This window comes from Sander vitreus, chromosome 16, assembly GCF_031162955.1.
Source record: "Sander vitreus isolate 19-12246 chromosome 16, sanVit1, whole genome shotgun sequence".
Taxonomy (NCBI): Eukaryota; Metazoa; Chordata; class Actinopteri; order Perciformes; family Percidae; genus Sander; species Sander vitreus.
Genome location: NC_135870.1, coordinates 19,514,760 through 19,535,292, shown reverse-complemented (window position 1 = coordinate 19,535,292; position 20,533 = coordinate 19,514,760). Strand labels below are relative to the sequence as shown.

General features: G+C 40.3%; 1 protein-coding gene across 1 annotated transcript in view; it reads right to left on the bottom strand.

The window, feature by feature from the left end:
* The window catches only part of epha5 (EPH receptor A5), a 68,674-nt gene extending 48,541 nt beyond the window's left edge, over positions 1-20,133 (bottom strand). The window contains exons 1-3 of the mRNA XM_078271214.1: positions 20,034-20,133; positions 13,741-13,805; positions 4,180-4,900 (exon numbers count right to left, since the gene is read on the bottom strand). Of these exons, the coding sequence (XP_078127340.1) occupies positions 4,180-4,900; positions 13,741-13,805; positions 20,034-20,133 (886 nt within the window). The remainder of the gene's footprint in view (positions 1-4,179; positions 4,901-13,740; positions 13,806-20,033) is intronic.
* Positions 20,134-20,533: the final 400 nt, after the last annotated feature.

The following is a 20,533-nucleotide window of genomic DNA, read 5'->3' as shown; positions in this document are numbered from 1 at the left end:
AAAGACTTACACATTTTCTCTCCCATTGTACCTGCAACCCATTGATTCCCAGTCTACAGTAAGACAAACATGCTTAAAGCACTAACTGAAAAGGGGTATAAAATAAAATGTCTTTTTAAAAGCACACTGACATTCACAGAGAGGGCAAACTAGACTTAATAAACTGGAAACCAAAACGCCCAGTGCAGGTTCTCAAATCCAGATCAGCACATGCACAGAACCTCCACATCTGAAAGGCAACCCAAAACCATCCCCCAAGAATATAAAGACTGAATACATCCTCATAATAATAAGAATAAGAATAACTTCTCACAGCATGGGGTCCAGGCACTCTTTCAACGTCTCTAAAACAGAATTCAACACGTATTAATCCAGTGAGTAAAATGCATGTGAAAAAGCATTTGCTAGAGCAGTGAACACATATGGTTACAAAGCTGAGAGAGAGGAAATCCTGCCATGTTTCTCTCTGTAGACACGTTCAAAGGCCGGCAGTCTCATCTGCATATGAAACCGTGAGAACAAAAAAAAAAAAAAATCATCTTGTAGCTTCATTAATTGCCAGAAGTGTGTTCTAATCTGACAGCTTACTGTTCAATTTGTTTACTCCCTTTTGCTGTACATATGGACCTTGACACAATTTTTTATTTTTTTTAAATGAATTTCACTTCTAAAACATTTAACCAATGGGAAAGAAATTTGCATATCACAAAACTTCCATCTTCATGGAATGCAAAACACTAATTAAAATGAAAATCAGTTAAACCTTCTGCAAATTTGTTCTGTTGCAACAGGACGGTGAAAATGAAGCAATGAAGCATACTGTCAGCTTCTTGAAATGCATGGTGGCAGGGTCAGATTTGATCACAGTGTCATCAAAATAACACCCTCAAACCACTTTGTGTATAGGGGTACAAAAGGGAATGCCACTTTTTGGCTGTCTCTCTAAACCTCGGTCTACACCAGAAAAGACTTTCATCATTGCTGTCCACACTAGTTCCACAGACAGAAATCACTTCTCTGTTACACCCGTTTTTTTTTTTTAATCTATGGAAAAGTTTCAGGTAATTGAATATTATTAAGGAAAATATGTCCTCTAGACAATTAAAAAGTGGAAGAATGGTTTCCTCCATGTTGCTTTTAATTGATGACATATATGCATATGCACAGTATTATACTGTCGATAATATGTCCACATTTCTAAAGTGAAGACATATAAAATATATACTCTTTTTCAAATTCAAAAAATCAATTTCAATTTCTCTTTTCCCTATGTAAACTAAGATTTTGTGCTTGATTTTTGTCATTTGTAGTGCTACTAAAACACATACTTCTAAAACTGCAAACAGAGGTATTGGACATGCACCTGGAGCAATGCAGCTGATATACAATGAATAATGTGTTGCTGTTGGCGCCATCAAAGTAGCTTTCTTTTTACTTCAAATAATCCTAACCAGCCAAAGAGTCTCCAGCCATGCTAGCAGCTCTGTGAGGCTGTACATACAGACATGACTTAATGCTAATGTAAGCATGCTAAAGCTCACAATGGCAATAATACCATGCCAAAGTTTATCAGGTATAATGTTTCCCATGGTGTCCACTCTAGTTTAGCATGTTAGCATGCTAATATTTGCTAATTCGCACTAAACACAAAGTACAGATGAGGCTGATGGGATTGTCATATACTTTGCAAGTAATAAACTAAAGTATTGGACAAATATAATGATGGCACTTGATGACATGTTAAAGTATCGCCAACGCTTTTACAATTCATCCCAAAGGGAGACGTGAATAGCTGTATACCAAAATACATGATGTTCCATCCAGCAGTTATAGATATAGAGACAGATATTTCAGGCTCTCCCCATGGTGGTGGTAGAGAAAAACTAGAGATCGACAATACCATTGGGGCGCTTTAATGTCTGTACAAAATCCATGCCGACCCATCTAAAAGTTGTTGAGATATTTCAGTCGGGACCAAGGTGGGGGGTGTTTCCGTCTAACCTGTTGTGTGACAGTCAATCTGTCACTCGTCATCCCTAGAGCCAGGCTGCTAGCATGCTAAAGACTGGAGAAAACAAAACTGCAGTCTACAGTATTTTCTGTACCATAAGCATTAGCATGACAACCACTAAAGCAGATTGCCAATAATGCAGGAAGACACAAGTGCCCAAAAAGTCATAAGATTGCATTATTTTTGGAATAAAACTACTGTACATGTTGTGTGATTCTGTTCACACATATACATCACTTTTGAGCACAGTATCCATGCCATGCACACATACATAACATCCTTAAAGATGTCCCTTCCCTAAACTGCACAAGTTCAGTAGATGTTTATGAATACTCATGACTACAGCCGGTTGTTACGCAGCACTGATATACACAGTAATGAGCTCTCATGTATTACTACTGAACACCATAATGCTTTTTTTTTTTTTGCCTCGTCAGCCACATAGAGTGTCTGTAAAAGTCTGTGTGACTGTACAATTTGTGGCAGTGTGACTCCAGGCAGGCCAGTGGCACACTGACAGCCATTTCCTAATGATCTCCCCATAGAGACTCCATGTCTGACGAAGTTAAGCAAGAGACGGTGCACACTATATTACACAGCTGCTATCTTTTAAAAATAAAGTATAGTGAACTGAATGCCAAGAAGAGAGGTGGTTGTTCTAAAAGGCCACAATTTACTTCTGGAGGCATTGTGTGACGAATTCAACGGAAAATCTGATTTGTGAAGCACTGCCTGAAACCACTGTTGCCATGCACACCACCAACAAGCCTTTTCTTACATTCAAACCTGTGTCGAATGTTGGGCTGGGCAATATATAGATAGATATTATATCGATATCGTGATAGGACACCAGATATCGTTTTAGATTTCATCTTAGATTTTGGATATCGTAATACCGTTATATGGTAAGTGTTGTCTGCAAGGCTGCATTACAGTAAAGTGATGCAATTTTCTGAACTTACCAGACCTAGCTGTTCTATTATTTGTCGTTACCACTTAAGTCATTATATCCACATTATTTATCTTAAAACTAATTGTCAAAATATTAAAGCACCAATTGCCAACCCTACAATATTGTCGCAATATCGACATCGAGGTATTTGGTCAATAATATCGTGATATCTGATTTTCTCCACATCGCCCATTCCTAGTCCAATGTATGCAATCATGAAGGCTCTCTGGCACAGGAATAATGTACTGTATCTGGTGTATTAATACTGAAGCCATGGCTAGTTGGACCAACATTTTGTTTTTGGTACCGCTGAAACTGAAGAGGACACGGAATTGTTTTGTGCTATGGAGTAGGTTTATAGAATTCAGATTTATTACAGTGCATGTACACACTCACTCACACATGTTCAAATTACAAAAGCAAAAGATAAAGTAAACCTCTGCATGTACTGTTTAAGAGTGTGCCATTTGTAGTTGAGCATTTGAGACCAATCTTTTAGTTCATCACTTGAGCCCGACAACTGATTGGTAGGGTGTTGTGTGAAGAGATGAAACACTCGAGAGCTACCAAATAATCACACATATCAATGTTCTGTACCACACAGCTTCATACCACTGTGATATTTTGCAACGCCACTTAGAGGCTGCTGTGCAAGTCTGAAAACTGAGTAATTTAAAGACAACGCAGAGGAAGATTGGAGAGGAGTGAAGGAGAGAAAAATAGAGAGGCCCTGGGTGCCCGTGGTAATGGCAGTTAAGGTCGGCGGTGGGAATATTTGGGCTCGAGCCAGAGCAGAACCGAGGCTGTATGAGAGCAGCAAAGTGCTGCAGGGCTCGGGGGAATACCGTACACTAAGCTGGAGAGAAACACAAACAGCAAGAAACACTCTTAGTGAAAGAATAAAGCCGATCTCACTCAAGCACACAATACTAAAAACAAAGAAGTGCATGGATATAAAAATAAACAGACAGGACGAAGATTGCAACCCAAAGCTAACACACACACATGTGCACCCACAAACCTTAAAAAAGACTGAACATGTAAACCCTGCATGATGATTTTAAAAAGTAAAAAGCAGCAAATTCTCACATGTAAGAATTGTTTTGCCACTTTTGTTTGATAAAAATAAATAATTGCCGACATATTATTAATGGATTCATTAATTAATCAACTAACTGTTTTAGCATGACTCCGCACGCAAACTTCTCTCTCTTACCTTGACAGGATCCGTTGATTTCCTCAAATCCCGGGTGGCACACACACTTCCCGATCGGCACCAGCCATTCTCCCTCTGTGCTGCAATGCATCCTGGGAGGCTCATATAAAGGCAGGGAGTTATTGACGCAGTGGCCGACTACCTCCACCAGCTGCGAGGCCTCTGAGCCCGGAATGGTGTCGGGGAACTCGGCCAAGCTCTTCACCAGAAACGGGCAGCGTTTGTAGAAAACACGGACCGAGACTAAAGCAATACACGCTCCCAAATCCTGAAATGCCAGGTAGACACCCTTGTGGGTCAAGGGACCTAGATCACGGACTTCGGTGTTGAGCTTCATCACGCGGTCCCCCAGGTCCAGCTCGGTGAAGCTCTCATCAGCTGCTATGGTGTCAATTTTGATGTATCTGCTCTCCTTCAACGCCCTGTCCTCTTCCTCAGTCATCCCCGTTCCATCTCTCATCTCTCCGTCCTCCATTTCCTCCTCGGCCCCGTCCGTTTCGTAGTAATACATGTTAAACGTCTCCTTGCAGGTCCCGACCCCACCGGGCAGGCTGTTGCAGTCTCTCAAGGTAAACTTGAGCTCAATGAAGACCCGCTGGGCGCCCTCAGTCAGGATCCAGTTAGTGTGGAGCCAGTTGTTCTGATTCTGCTCCATCACCCGGCACACTTGGTAGGTGTGGATGGGAGCGTAGTCTTCGTCTACTTCCCCGATCTCCTCCCACTGAGACAGAGAAAAGAGGGAGATTAATCAAGAGGGAGCACAATAGAGGGGAATGATAAAACAAATTACGATCACTTCCCTTTGAAGCTGAAACAGTTCAGAGTAGAAAGAGACATGATGGTCCTTTTCTATCGCTCTTTTGTTGAGAGTATATTAACTTTCGGCTCCATTGCCTGGTATGTGTCTTTGTCAGTGACAAACAAAGGGTTAACACAGGATGGTTAACATGGCCAGCAAGATTGCTGGACATCAGTTAAATTCTCTGACCACAATCTGCGAATCCAGGGTGGTGAGGAAAGGACAAGCAATTTGCGGTGACGGGCTACATCCCCTATTCCAGGAATATGAGGTGCTGCCATCAGGCAGAAGATATAGGGTGCCGTCCTTACAAACCAACCGGGCTCGCAAATCATTTATTCCTACCAGCATTACACTACTGAATAAGTTAGGGAAAATAACTTGATCCTTTCTGTGTGATAATACTGCACTTTGGTACAATATTAAAATGTCACTGATGATGTTGCACCTTACTATTGATAGCCCCCTGGTGCTAATGATAGTGCACTTTACCATTTTATAATGTAGAGAGATACTTGGTGTTGTGTATTGTTGTTGTGCGGGGGGAGGGAGGGTTTAGTGGTCCTGTTGTTGTCTGTCTGTCTGTCTGTCGTAAGATGAATTTCCGAAAGGATCAATAAATGTCTATCTAGACATATGCAGCTCCTCTACTTAAGTAAAAGTACCAATACGACAGCATGAAACCACTCTGCTACAAGAAAACTTCCTCCTTCCTACTTAAATAAAAGTACAAAAGTAGCTACTTGTACTTAAAATATCAAGAGTAAAAGTACTTACAGTAAATCATCCTCTCTGACTGATATATTTTAAAATGTTATATATTTACATTATGTGTGGCATTATTACTGAAACTTTGTAATACTGATACATCAATGTGTAAGCAGCATGGTACAGTGTTATACAGGTACCTATAACCAGGATGCCATCTGTTTTTTGATAATGCACAACAAAACATGAAAGCACAAGTGCTTCCCAACAGTGCTGCCCACTTTAAAGAGTCACAAGATAAATCTGACGGGTCATGACATGATAAATGACGTAGCAAAGAAGAAAGTCAGAAGAAAAGTTCTGATACAGAAGTTTTATCTATATTTGGATGTTTTTTGCGAGTGTTGTGATATATATTGCACACGTGTACCTCTCTGAGCCTTGAGCATTTATTTAAATGAAAAGGTATTTAAAAAGGGGAAATGTCTTTTTGGTGGAACTGCTAATACATCAGAGACATATGAAACGTGACAAGGGGCCCCAACTAAACACAGGGGTCACAGAGTGATCAAAAGGGAGTACAAAGTAGTATAATATTTTTAAATATTTATTTGGGCAATTTCAGCTATTATACAGTTGTTTAGACAGCATTTGACTTGCAAACTTTGGCTCCTTTTGTCAAAAGGTTTTTTGTCGAAAAACGAGCTTATATTCCTTCCCAACGTAGGGGTTTAAAAAAAGTATAGTAATGTATCAGTGCCAAAACTCTGTTATCATCTGTGCGTTCTCTATAGCTATACCTCTGTATGTAAGTGTGTCTGTGTGCATCCATTCCTGCATATGTGTGTGTGCATATATGTAAATGATTCTGTCTCATTTGGTTCATTGTGAGCGTCTGCATCCATGCCTGTGTGTCAGACAGCAGCATTAATTCCCTCTGCAGGTCTCCTGGGACGTGGCTATTATCTGCATCACTAGCATTCTCCCATGGCTAATACAGGCGCTTCATCATGTCACTGTAATATGGCCAGAGGGACCAGACTATGATCCGGTGTTATAGCTTAATAGCCCATATTAATCAATCCTCGCTGTAGCCGCTGTGTACAACCTCCTGTCTTTGTCTTCTCTCTCTCGTCTTTCTGTCGTGTTCTCCATCTGTCTCTTTTTTCCATTCCTCCATGCTTTAGTCTGCCTCTTTTGTTTCGGAGTATCGTCATTCAGTTTCTGAAACATTTGTGAATAAATTAAGGCATCGTCAAAGTTACTAGACATTATGTGAAATGCACATGCATCCGTGTTGATATGCTTATAGCGTGCATTTGTACTCTTGAGCTACCATCTTTGAGAGGACCAGTTTGAGTTTTAAGCCATGAGAGTGAGGCCATTTCTGGAAAGTAAGGACATTTCAACCAATCGGAATTCTGCCATGGGCTGTTTGAGGTTTGACACTTAGTTTATAGGCAGGGTTGGTATTGTCGAAAAGCTAGCAAGATTTCAAAGTAGCATCCCCTCGGGGCTCCGACCAACACACAGAAGTGCACGAGCACCGTTAAGCTGTTGCGTTGCTGCGCCATTGCGTTGCTGTGCCATTGCGTTGCTGCGCCATTGCGCCTCTGTTATAGAGAGCAGAGCGGAGAAAGGACAGCCACTTTACTTCATGTCTCATTCATCAGTAAGCAACCACCTAATAGTATCATACGAAATGTTTAAAACGAACATGACTACTGTTAGCAATGCGGTGACGATGCTCATTGAGCTCAGGCTTGTACACAGGAGGGATAGAGTAAGCGCAGAGGGGCAAGGAGGCATTTCATTGGTTCTTTCCAAGCGGACCGCGAGGCAGTGATTGGTGGGCGTTATTACAGGATTACAGCAGCTACAGATAGCAGATCTTTTTTCGCTCCTCAGAGCCCATTAGTTATGTATTGCTGTAGGGGTGTAAAGTCCATTTCAAGCAATGTATAAAAAAATTTATATTGGAAATAGTTACCAACCCTGCCTTTAAGAGTAAAGGCTAGACATAGTTTAAGTTAAGGTTACATTAAATGCATTACGAGGGCCCTCACAAGCACACTGCAGATGCACAGATTGTGTGTGTGTGTGCGCTTGTGTGTGACTGAGTCCCCATCTCTACAAGACTCCAGCCCAGTCACTCCCAGTGCAGACATTAAGCCTCTTACTGGTTAGATCACACAGATCCACCAGCCTGCTCTGAGCTTTACACAGCTTAACAAACACATGCACGTGCGCATGCACATATGCAAAAAGATCACTAGACGTGCTTTCATTCAATTTTCAAGGGCATTTTAATTGAACTTTTGAAACGGTGAAATTCCATCAACTAGTTTGGATAGAATAAACTAGGATACAGCTTAGTTTTGTCAGAAGTTTCACACTTTTGCTTTAAAAGTCTTCATGAAATGATAGCTTAACTTTAGTGATGCATGTTCTGGTAAAGCATTGCTAGAAATGAGACATCTTAAGTATAAAACAAAGGGCTATATTCATGCAGAAAAAGACTGATTTGGTACAGTAGGCACAGGCAGAAGGAAGGGATTGTGATGACTTTGAGCAAGGTTTTTCAGGAATGAGTTGCTTTACTAGAAGTTCAAGTGCTTATTCCATGGGATCTTTAAAACTATTGTAGAGGGTATTAGGTGGGCAGGGGCCTCCGGGGTCAAACACAAAGCTCGGTGCAGAGGGCAACATACTAACACTCTGGGGTCAGGACCACCCATGCTAATATGAGGCACTGTAAAAACAAATGCATGCACTAATAGTGGTTGTAGGTTCATTTTACAGTACATCTAGTTCTGCTTTGCCTCTTTGTCTCTCAATGATTATGTAAAGCAAGTCACCATCCATTTGTTTTAAAAATGTGATATTGAAATCTTCAGTGCACCTACCTTGCTTTCATGCAATTCACAAAACCTTTTCTTAAAAAGGGTCACTCACCCAAGTTCCAAGAATTTTTTTTCCCACTTACCACTAGTGGTTTCTAGTCATAAAGATACTTTTGGATTTACCCACTGAAGTTTTCACATATCTGTCTCTTTCCTTAAAACAATATCCCTCAGAATAATGCATAGATAACTGTAAGCAGTTCCTATAAAAATGGTTGACAGCAAATAATGTGAATTCTCATCAGTAAGCAGGACATTGTTTTTTTAAAAAGGATCATTTCTGATGTATTTTTTCAAAGCTTTGAGCAACATGAACTACATTCCATGTGCTTACATTATTTTAGGGTGGCAGCTGAAGTTGAATGAATGAAATGTAAATCCATTTCACACACACCATAACTCACACAATTAACAACAGAAAAAGGAGTAGGCTGAAGCTGTGCCTATCCTATACAATCCATAACATAACCCAAAATGTCAGCAATACAAAAGAAAGAAAAAAAGAAAACATTTAAATTAAATGTCATACAAAATTTTATTTAGTTAATTATTTTACATTTGAATAATTTTACATTGTAATGGTAGACTGGGTAAACCCAGCCCGATCTGCCGGCGATTTGATTTCTCCCTGCAGCTCAGGCTGGAAACCTGTACATTTATATATCCTGCTTCGGTTACAAATTTGCGGGGACCAATCACAAACTGGCTTATCCACCTGGCGCCCTATTGGCGGGTTTAACACAATGACGATATAGAAGCGACCAAGCAGGATTTTTGTTTACATTCAACATGACGGCCACCGAAGCGCATCAACCCGTTGATGCCGCTGCTACGTCAACCAGATTGTTGGTCTGATTGGTTGAAGGACTATCCAATTGCGTACAGAGTCATTTGAACTATGCCAGTTGATCACGCCTCTTGTGCAATAGAAAATACAGAGTAGACTCCCCAGACTAATTTCAATCTTAAAAGATTGAGCTTGTCTGGTGATAGTCAGACTATTGTAATGTTTAATTATTTTACATTTTAAGGAAAATCCCCAGAGAGGTATACAGAATTTCAACTCATCCCTAGGTCCATTCCATAATTTAACTCCCAGAACTGAAACACATCTGTATTTTACATCGGTTCTCACTTCACATGTTTCAAAGATACACAACCCTCTTAAATGATAATGTCCTTCTCTTAATTGCATTGTTTTCAATACATTCAGTTTCAAAAGGTACATTTCTAAGAACCTTGACACCAAAGACCAAAACGGTCTGCATGAATTGATGCTTTAATGTGAACAATCTCAAAAGCCAACAGATTTTTTTTTGGTCCCAATGGTGGTAAATGGTCCTAATAATCAGAGGTTCTTAATTTCAGTCCTTTCAGACCTTCTCACGCAGCCCTAGCCTCTTTCACCTCTGCATCGCCTCTTCTCCACTTTGCTCCCTGCACTGAACTGTCCCTATAGGCATCCTTCCAGCTCCTCATTAGTGTGTGTGTGTGTGTGTATTTGTTTAGTAGACTATAATATGTGTGGGTGTGCGCGTGTGTCACATCCGTCAGCAGACCCCCTGTGGCTGTGCTGAGTGCCCTCCAGGATCCAAGTCTATAAAGCTGTCTCCAACTTATTACCGCCCATTACCGCTGACCGTCATGACACTGTGATAGAACTGTCTCTCTCACTCTTTATCCCCCCCCCCCAAATACACCCCACCCTTTCTGCCTCCATCTAATTCACTCCAACATCCCTATTCTTGTGTCACATTCCTCTGCCTTTTCATGTCGTCCGTGTCTATCATCATTTTCTCTCTGTGTCCTCTATTCTTCCTTTAATTATCCAATCTTAAATCTAACCTAGAAAAACTGTTCGACCCCCCCCACCCCCTTCTCCATCACCGCCCTCCACTTGCTGAGATGAACGTTTTCACTAGTTTATGACATTTCATAGACTCACAATTACATATTCTCCTCATGAAGACTTCACTCTCACTTGTGACTTTTAGTCAGACATATTCTCAGTCTGAATTCTGTATCAAGCCCCATTTTTACAGATTCACAGTGATGGGGAAATGGTGAGCTAGTTTGGCTTGTTTCTCTTTGTGCAACGTTTTAAGGGTTTTCTACTGACTTTTTCCAGTCATGAGGCTCAGCGTGTGGTGTGTGTCAGCCGTCAGCTAGCCATCGGCTTCAGTCTGTGTTTTCTTTTGATGAATCTTTTAACAGAAGAATTGAGGCGAAGTCAGGCGACACAACGTGTTTCATAAGTCAACCTTTTGTCAGTGCTAGGTTCTTTGAGGTGGGCTTGGTGTGTCAGGGACTTTACAGGCCCAGTGGACATTGCCTACTAATGTTCGAATAAATTCCCAAAATTGGGAGGTAATTGAGACAGATGGACAGTAAAAGGATCTATATTGTGGGCTCTATCCCTTTGATGGCATCAAAGATCAAGATGCTTGAAGCAGTAGCATCCACCTGATTGCATATGATCGGCAACCCAATCTAAGCAATCCTCCAATGCAATGGGAACAGGAAGTAATGTTTTAGATGACAAAGGGTTGACAGCCAAATAGTCCCAAATGGGCAAGGGAACAAAATGTTCCTTCTGTCCCCTTGGTTTTCCAAACACTACATTATTGTTATTGCGAAGGATGCAAACTTTTAATTAACCGACTGAAATTCCAATTATGACATTCTAAAATATCAACTCGAACTATAGCTCAGCCTCAAGTAACGTCCTTGAACTTTGGTGGTTGTTTTCTTTCCAATAATACTATTTTCTTCTCTGTACCAGCAAAATAACATGTGAATTGTCCATAATTTTATCACAATTAAGACAACAATGAAACATGGTAAAAGACAATGAAACATGGAAAAGTGACAAAATAAAACTAATTTTGCTTGTTTAAATGCCACAAACTTTCTCCTCTTTTGTCTGTTTCTCCAATTAAAAAAAAAGATCTTCCCGGCTGCCCATGAGGACTTGGATACATTTTCTTTGGACTCCTTCTAGCTATGACTTCAAGACAGACTGCTTAGAGTTAAAAAGGGCACTTCTTAAGGCCTTTATAATTTCAGTATATATTGTGCTTGTGTATAAAGAAGGCTGTGTTTAAGGAAGAGAAAGACTGAACAGAAAAGTTCCAGGAGCTTGTCATAGATGAGGAGAGAGGGCTTTTTCAGTGACAACTAAAGTTCTTAAACTAAATTATTTGTGTTTTACAATCTACAATCGTCAAGTTCAAGCTACTATGTCAGTGTCATGCTGCTCATTGAAATGTGTCTTATCATTTCAAGGTCATCCATCACATTTCAAACACTTTTTAAATCCCTTATTTTACTCCCATCTCCTTTTTGCTTAAACGCATGTTTCAAGAACTTTAAAAGCACACTGGAGCTTTGGGAGAGGAAAGCAGCAGAAAGAAGATGGTGAGATGAAAAAGACAAGCAGATGACAAGAATAACAAGAAAACGGGGATAAGGAGTGAAATGAATGTTCAGGGACAAGGAAGGATGGGAGATGAGCCAGAAAAAAAAACTTGAAGAATGTGAGAGGAGAGGCAATGATGGGAATGGATGGGGGGGAGGAGGAAAAAACAAGGGATGAAGCAAACCATCTGGAACATGAGCCTAAAAAAAAAATGATGGAAAAAAAGAACTTCCATGCCTCCTCAACATCTTATTTCGCCACTGAAGACTGCTACTGCCAAGTGTGAATGTGTGCTTGTGTGCATGGAGTGGATGCTGCACATTGGGTTCTGTCGTATATTCAGTATGCTCAACATGACAGGAATTATAATGGCCAACAACGATAACGTGTGGTATTTAAAATGACAAACAGGGAATGAATTATTTATTTGTCAGACACGCTTGTCATTTCAGTGTCAGACAAGTTTACCAGAATTAATGGAATTTTAATCACCTTAAACTGTAGCCGAATAAAAACACATTAATAAGAAAGGATGTCATTAGGTGATCCTTACATCGCCTTATCACGTCTTTTCTTTCCTCTCCCTTCGTCCTCCCTGAACGCAGTTTCTTATGCAGTTGCATTGTAGAAACCACATGCCATAATCACATCTTCATTAATATGATTGTGCATACGGCAGCTTTTGTCAGCACTATCTCTCCCATCTACATACAGCCACAGAGTGGGCCGTGATTTGAATACCCAGTGCGGAGAAAACGCTATGGTCAGCACTATTGGTCCGGCGTGTATAGCTGCATATTTGCCAACAGGAGTTGTGACTATATGAGAGTTTTTTTCTATGTGGATTAAATGGATGCACAAATGAATTCCTGTTTGAACCGAGCACAGCACTTTCATTCCCCTCGAGTTTGCGGAATTATAATTTTCCAAGGAAAGGTGTGGCAGATTCGGCTGTCAACTACCGTCTCATGGGTCGAGGTAGTGTTGAAAGTCCAGCATACATTTAAACACCATTTCTTTTTCATTACAATACATTTTATAATACCACGAAATACCTATTTCCCAACTCTAGTAAGTCATTCTCTAATGAGCCTTCACCCTGGGAATACTTGGAAATGGAAACTCAATTGCTGGCATGAGAATAATATATTCCATGGTGACTTTCAATATCTTATTCATGAATTCAATTGACCCTGATAATGAAGTGAGAGTTCTTGGAAATGAAATGACCTGTAACCTTGATAACACAAATGAAGAGCCTGTACTTCAGTGTAAAATAATAAAAGTCACAGACAGGTGTCTTTGGTCATACACAGAAAGTGAGTTTACAACCTAAACTACCTAAACTGTGCTTAGACACAGTAGCTCATCATTTGTTTTACATGGACACAAGTTTGTTTTATGGTCAGATAATCGTGATCACTGCTGATGGGTAACTGGGTTTAATGAATCTTCCGAAACACTACAAAGAATTTTAACTACCAAACTTTGGTCTGTTTTCTTGTCATAAAGGGAATTAACTGTGTCAAATAAAACATAAAAACAACACATCTGTATAAACTCAACAAGAGCCTCCAAAAAGACAACCAATAAAGAAACAATGGCACGATCAACACTGGCCACTTCAATAGTAAGTAAAAGAAAAAAAAAGATGTACTGTATTTCTCGAATTTGATTCTTATTTCTGCAAAATGAACCAACAATTGAACCATCTTAGCAATGGTCATACTCACCCCATTCATAGGATAGGCCACCCATCCCAGGTCTCCTGCCACAGAGCGAGAATCCAGCAGGTTCACTGTTAAAGATTAAAAACACAGAAGGTCTTAAGTATAGACATACAACCAATCAAAAATAAAAAGGATAGAACTGAGAAACTGACTTCCTCTTCATGTAAACCAGCTTCTAGAAGTGCTCACGGTCTGCTCCAGTCGAGTTTTTTTCATCCACTAATGTGACCAATATAAAACCAACTACAATCATGATAGGTATTCAGCTAATGTAAGTCAAATTGTTCCAGGTGCATCACAAAGGATGATGGTGTGTAGATTCATATGTGAGTTTGAGAATTGACACAATCTTAATTACAAACTGAGAATTATAAAAGAAACAGAAAATTCTGACCTGTTGAGATACTCGCTCCAGATGTGCACCTCTGTAGTTTTCATTTGTATAACGTGCTAAACAGTTTTTAAATGAAGTGTAAGAAATTAATGAAAATTTTTGTACAAAGTCGTTTAAATGCCACTTCATCATCGGTCAGAGTTGACATAACACTTGGCATGGCCTGAACGCCCTTGACCAAAAACCACCCAACTTACACTCCAAGAGATCTCGTGCCTTAAAAGGTAAATAGTTTTTTTTTCCCCAATCTGGACCCTATTTTCCTATGTTTTTGTGTGAAAGTGACTGTTAGGAACAACAATCGTTGAAATTGGTCCATTATAAAGCGTGAACTCAGCCACAGACCGGGCTGCAACGTAACCCTATAGGACAAATGTGCATCATCAAGTTGGTCCACTTTTTTGGCACTAAAAGGCTCAGATTATTATTCTAAGTGTCTGACAACATTATGGAAGGGATCCCTACAGAGATAGGCCTTTTTAAAACCTCTTTAAGACCTTTCAGTTTAAACCAGAAACAGCTCTGAGGTCACTAGCGCTTAACCCACCAGACTTCATTTAAAAAAAACAATACTTTAGCGTGTATACAGCCAACATATTTCCACATGTAAATCGGTAAACTATGTGTTTATTTCAACAACTAGAGTTGTGATGGTTGGAAAAGTGGAAGGACGACCCAAAACGTCTTTTGATAGTTTTATTTAGTTTCTGTGGACTTGGAATTAAGTGTATTTTTCAATGCTAAAATTACTGTTTATTCACATGGAGTCTGGTGGCTTAAGCAAACACAATTTCACGGATGTTTTTATGTTTAAAAAAAGGATCTTACTCTTTAACAGAAAGTTTGACCTCCATAGAAATCCTTTCCATAATGGTGTCAGACACTAAGAATATTAGCCTGTTCATGGCAAAATAGCCAAATGGCCAACTGCAACAATCTCACCTAATACTGGAGCAATGTCAAAGATTGTTGTTCCCATCAGTCACTTAGACACAAAAACATAGGAACACAGGGTGCAGGTTGAAAAAAACAGTCGATACCCTTTAACAGTGCTCTCAGCTCAAACTGACCCATTAAAATCCTCCTTTCTCAGCCTTTCAGTTGAAAGCTGTCAAGTGCAATAGCCTGACCACTGCACTCCTCAAAACATGTTTCCATGTGCAGCACTGCTGACAGTTCCCTATCAGTGTCCAAATGCTTCTTCTACAACAAAGACACAAAAGTTCTTGAACGTGTCTTCAGGCTGCAGGCTTTTCTTTGTTGGCTCTGTGTGTTACCACAGAATGAAGCCTGTTCAGCTGATAACCTTGCACTGCACCATAATGTTGATTAACACCAAATGACAATTGGTCTAAAGTACGTAACCCTTCTGCAGTGAATTGTTTTTTCCAATAGATCACATGAATGAACATAAGGTGTATCCCGTTTTAGGGTGTCTTGCAACAGCTTTCAAACTCGTCTGTCGACGATGATTATGTACTGTCATAAACACGATTCAAGTTTTGTCAGGCCGGAGTTCAGTTTTCTTTATCTTATCTGTGATACCGTTTGGCTTGTCCTGTGTCTGACACAGGATGTACTCAAACAATAAGAGAGAAAAGTCCAACTGAACGCTACATTGTAATGGGAGCAAAGTAAGTGCTAGACATTTGAGCATACCGCTAATAGAAGCTATGTTATCTGTTACATACTAACTGGTCTTAAAAATCTCAATTAATTAATTAAGGATTCAAGCCAGTCATTATAACCAGATCCGGTGCTGGAGAATGAATTTTCTGCAGTATAACCTGTTAAGGTTTGTCTACATCCACACCAGTGATCAGCAGTGGCATGCCATCACTTCTGGGTTCCTCTAATGGTATAACAAGTTGAGAGGCTGGGTTCATGCGCTCTTTTCCACAAATAATGGGATAAAATGTGATCACACTCACAAGAAATGCACCGGAAAATGAAAAATATTCTTATATGCAAATTCAAAACATTTGATACGCAACTATTTTCCCATGAATGTGATTTTTTTCTATTGTTGATATATGCACATTGCAAGTACTGAGACGCCTAACTAATGCCCCATCCATGGCAACTGGTGTTGATTTGCACACTACTGATGCAATTTTTGTTTTGGGTATTGGATATGTCAATTATTTTCGCACAGGAACTGACAAATTTCAATCGTGTGTGTGTGTGTGTGTGTGTGTGTGTGTGTATGTGTGTGTGTGTGTGTGTGTGTGTGTGTGTGTACTCATTACAGAGGACACTGGACTCCACATTAGTTGTTTTTCATCTCTCTTACCTTGATAGAGCATCACAGACCAACCATGTTGGCAAAAACCAGGGAGTACCTTGCGGACTACATTTATTTGTGTTACCTATTTCTGCCATTTGGAGCCGCCGACAAGATAAGTTTGCTAGTGTAACATTAACACAGAGCAAACACTACAGTAATACTGAATGTAAGAGATTAAATCAATCGTCCAAGGTTTAATCTCATAAATATTATCCATGTCTTAAAGCAGCTGTTGGGTACAATACGTCCAGTCCTATGATAAGCCATGTAATAAAACAACTGATGCTCATAATAACCCTGCCCTTATGTCAACAAAAGAATAGACATCCGCAATGAAAAGGTAGAGTTAGCAGAACAAAACATGAGGCGGAAGCTAGTTCACCAACTGAGACACACTCGCTCTGCAACCCCTCCAAACACACACACACACACACACACACACACACACACACACACACCCCCCACACACTACACTAGTCTCCGCTGCTCTGCGGAGAATAATAAAAGATGTCCTTAGGAGGCGATTAGACAACTAATTAGGCCATAAAGAAGAGATAAGTGATGCTGAACTAGATCATAAGGGATATGTTACCTCTTTCACTAGCTCGCTCTCTCTAAGGATCAAACCACCTAACAAGTTACAGCTCAGCCGTGACAATGATCTACGGAACTTATTATTAAAAGTCATCCCCACTGAATGAATGAAGTGATTTAAAGTATTGTAGTGGCATCACTTCATGGATATACTCTAAATATATTTCAAAGAGTAAGTGGATTTTCAGCATGGGGAGTATTGAAAAACATTCTCTTTGCAATGATAACTGAATACATGATGTGAAAGTGGAAAGGCTGCTTTTTATTTTTAATTGCACACGTTTAGCACTCTAGCAGGTGATGGGTTAAGTGCCACCTTTTTTTGTGATCAGTTTTTTTTATTGGCACCTTCAGACATACAAAACAAATTACACAACATGTGAGCGGTAATAGCAGATGGTGCACGGTTAAGTGCCACCTTGACATCAGTGATCCCAAATAAAAAATGTGTCCGTACAAAGTACAAAACTTGCAATTTCTTCAAAAGATTTGCCTCTTTAGTCTTTTTTTCCCTGTCGGTGCCTCATGATGTTTGGTTGTGGCATTTACATGTTAGCTTGGAATGCTCTGGGCTTAATGGCCTGCCTTCTTTCATACGCAGACATGCACTTCTTTCAAGCCATTTACTGTCATTTACCCAAACCGACCATCCTCATTTGATCAACGCCATTACCAACTAAAAGCAAAGTGATGGGTTTTAAACACCCTAAAGTGTAGGCTCACACACCCCTCATTAGTCAGACATTATTATTATTAACCAAACACAATGACACTCTCTAAAACAGATGTGAGGCATCTGGCTCTGTATCGAGATGTTCCCAGGAAATTGATCAATTTAAATAAGAATGGATTAGCTTCGAGAGAGGGAATTAATCAAGGTGGCACAGTGTGTGCAGACAGTCTCAGATTCAGTGGTGCCCCACTGCAGGATAACTGGCATCACTGCTAAATGATAATACAAATAAGGAGGCATCAGGACTTTTTCTCTGTTCACTTGTTTCCCCTTCAATTCCGGGTACCAACTTGCACTGTAGATGCAAATGAAAGGTAAACTTCCATTTAAAAAACTGTTGGATGAGGTAAGTCTGCTGTAATGCGAGGACACAATATGCAGCATTTAGCCTGTTCTCTCACATTAAGACAAACATTAAGTGGTTGGTGGCCAAAGTCCCCAATGAGTCCTCCAAGATGTCTAAAGTGAGCAGGAAAATTGTCTATTACTTTTTCAATTACAATGAGTTAGCCCAATGAAAGAATTGCGGTTATTTTAATTATGGGCTTCACCCTCCTCTCCAATTATGCATGTAATGTATGATTATCCATTGCAATGCAAATATGTGCCAAATTAATCTAAAATTTGAGTTGAATGGCAGCCTCTGGCAAAAGCTCCTTCAGGGGTTAGGTGTTTAACAGTTTCATTTGATGGGTTTTGTTAAGCAGAAGCTCGTTTTTTTTAGTCAAATTTGAAAGAGAAAGAACAAGAAACCAATTTTTGACATTGTGCTGTTGCAGAGCAAAACAAAGGATAGGTGTGATAAACAAAGGCAGCAAAGAAAACAAATGTCTGACTAATTTTAAGATGTTTTTGAGTCTCTCTCTCTCTCTCTCTCTCTCTCTCTCTCTGTCAAAACAAATAACATTGGTGCTACAGTACAGACAACAATCCTCATGAGTAATTGGTTTGGATAGATTTCAAATCCTCCTTTTAGGTGATTTTGGTGAACTTGTCACTCTTTTGTGCAACTTGTATGGCAGTTTGCACCAGTATAGGATGTAGTGCAGTCATTTAATTCAAAGAACACTGACACAAAGAGTTAACCATACATTCTAGGGAAACTTTAACTGTTCTACACGTTGCCGAAGGATGGCTTGCAAAAGCCGCTCCATGACCCCTGAGTTTCCCATGGTCCCACTTTGGGAGCCACTTTTGTAAATCTAAACATTGACAAAATAAATCTGCCATGTGAAGAATAAGCAGGTTGATGAATGTTTTTTCTTTCCCGGATAATGCTGTCTAATAGCCACAAACAATGGCATTCAGCTTGAGCTATTAAAATGCTGCTCAGTCTGTAGACAATAGCGTGATACCAATATCTGACACACACTTTTCCCCTTTCTTATTTTAAGTCACATTGCAAATGTCCATATTTGATATTTAGTAGGGGGGTGAAGGTGCATTAGTTCAGATGAGATGGAAATTGATTAGTTTACAGTTTGCACTGAACTTACAGTATATAGAAATAATTGCACCAAATAATGTGGTGGTGCCAAATGAAATTGTTAATATCAGACCGAGATCAAGAAAAGTACTGCAAGCTACTATCTGAACTCACTGGCTGACTGGCATGTTAACAGGATTCAGATGTTAAAAGCGTTAAATCTGCATCTTTAAAAGGCAGAATGCCAGACTAGACTGAACCTAAAATGAAGAGAAATATCTCAGCAAAACCCCCAAAGATCCCATTATTATAAGAGATAAAAACAGGTCAATTAAAACTCACTGTACCATAAAGCCAAGTCAGGAAAATGTGAATGTTTCTTTTTCATTTATATCTAAAACAACATAAAGTGCTTTAAGGTAAATGTTAACTCAACAGGAGACTAATAAGCGCCTTCCACGCTGTGCAGACCGGTGTTTCAGATCTATACGGGGATTTTCGCAGCGTACTGTGCGTCTGTCGGGGCTGCCAACTCGTCCAAGGACTGGTTATCTGGAGAGCATGCTCTGATCAAAGGTCCTTTTTTTTCTCTCAGCTTTTACGGTTTCAGAATACACAGTATTGGGGAGGGGGGGCGCACAGCTGTCATTAACAACATATCTGCTGAAATGCATTTTATAGGCGACATCCTTTATGGTCAAACAGGTCGGAACCGTGTAGCCACGCTAAAGAAGGGTCTAGACCGGAGTACCAGAGACAGACCTTTAACCGCTCAGACTTGTCAGTGCCAATTAAAGCCAAGTCGTGTAGGCTACCAAACGGCGGTGTCATTAACCCATATGTGTCTCTGTGCGTGCTTTACCTTCATTTGCGGGGATGCACCACGCTCCGAGCAATGCCAGACTCCAAACCCACGTCCATGCCACCAGGCGAATGCCACAACTCCACCAGCGAGATTGCATGGCGCATCCAAAAAAAAAAAAAACACAACCGGTAACAGGGTGGGCAGGTTTTTTTTTTTCCTAAACAACAGCAGTTTCGGTCAGCATAAAGCGGGATATCGTAATGAAACCATCTGTATCGTTATGCGTCCGCTTGGAGAGAAGGGAGCTCATGTTATGCGGCGGGGGGAGGAAGCGAGTGCGGAGCTGTGTGCGCTCTGAGTTTGGGGAGGCGGGCGGCGCGCCGGGGGGCGGAGTAAAGCGCAAGTCTCTCCAATCACAGACACCTCCACAGGTAAACCCCACTGCTGCTCCAAGTGATAGTGGATTCCTCCTCACACTCGTTAGTACTTCCAATACTTTATGACTTTTAAGCTTCGCCTCTTGCGTTTACGCCTAAGTGAGACTATGTGATGAACAG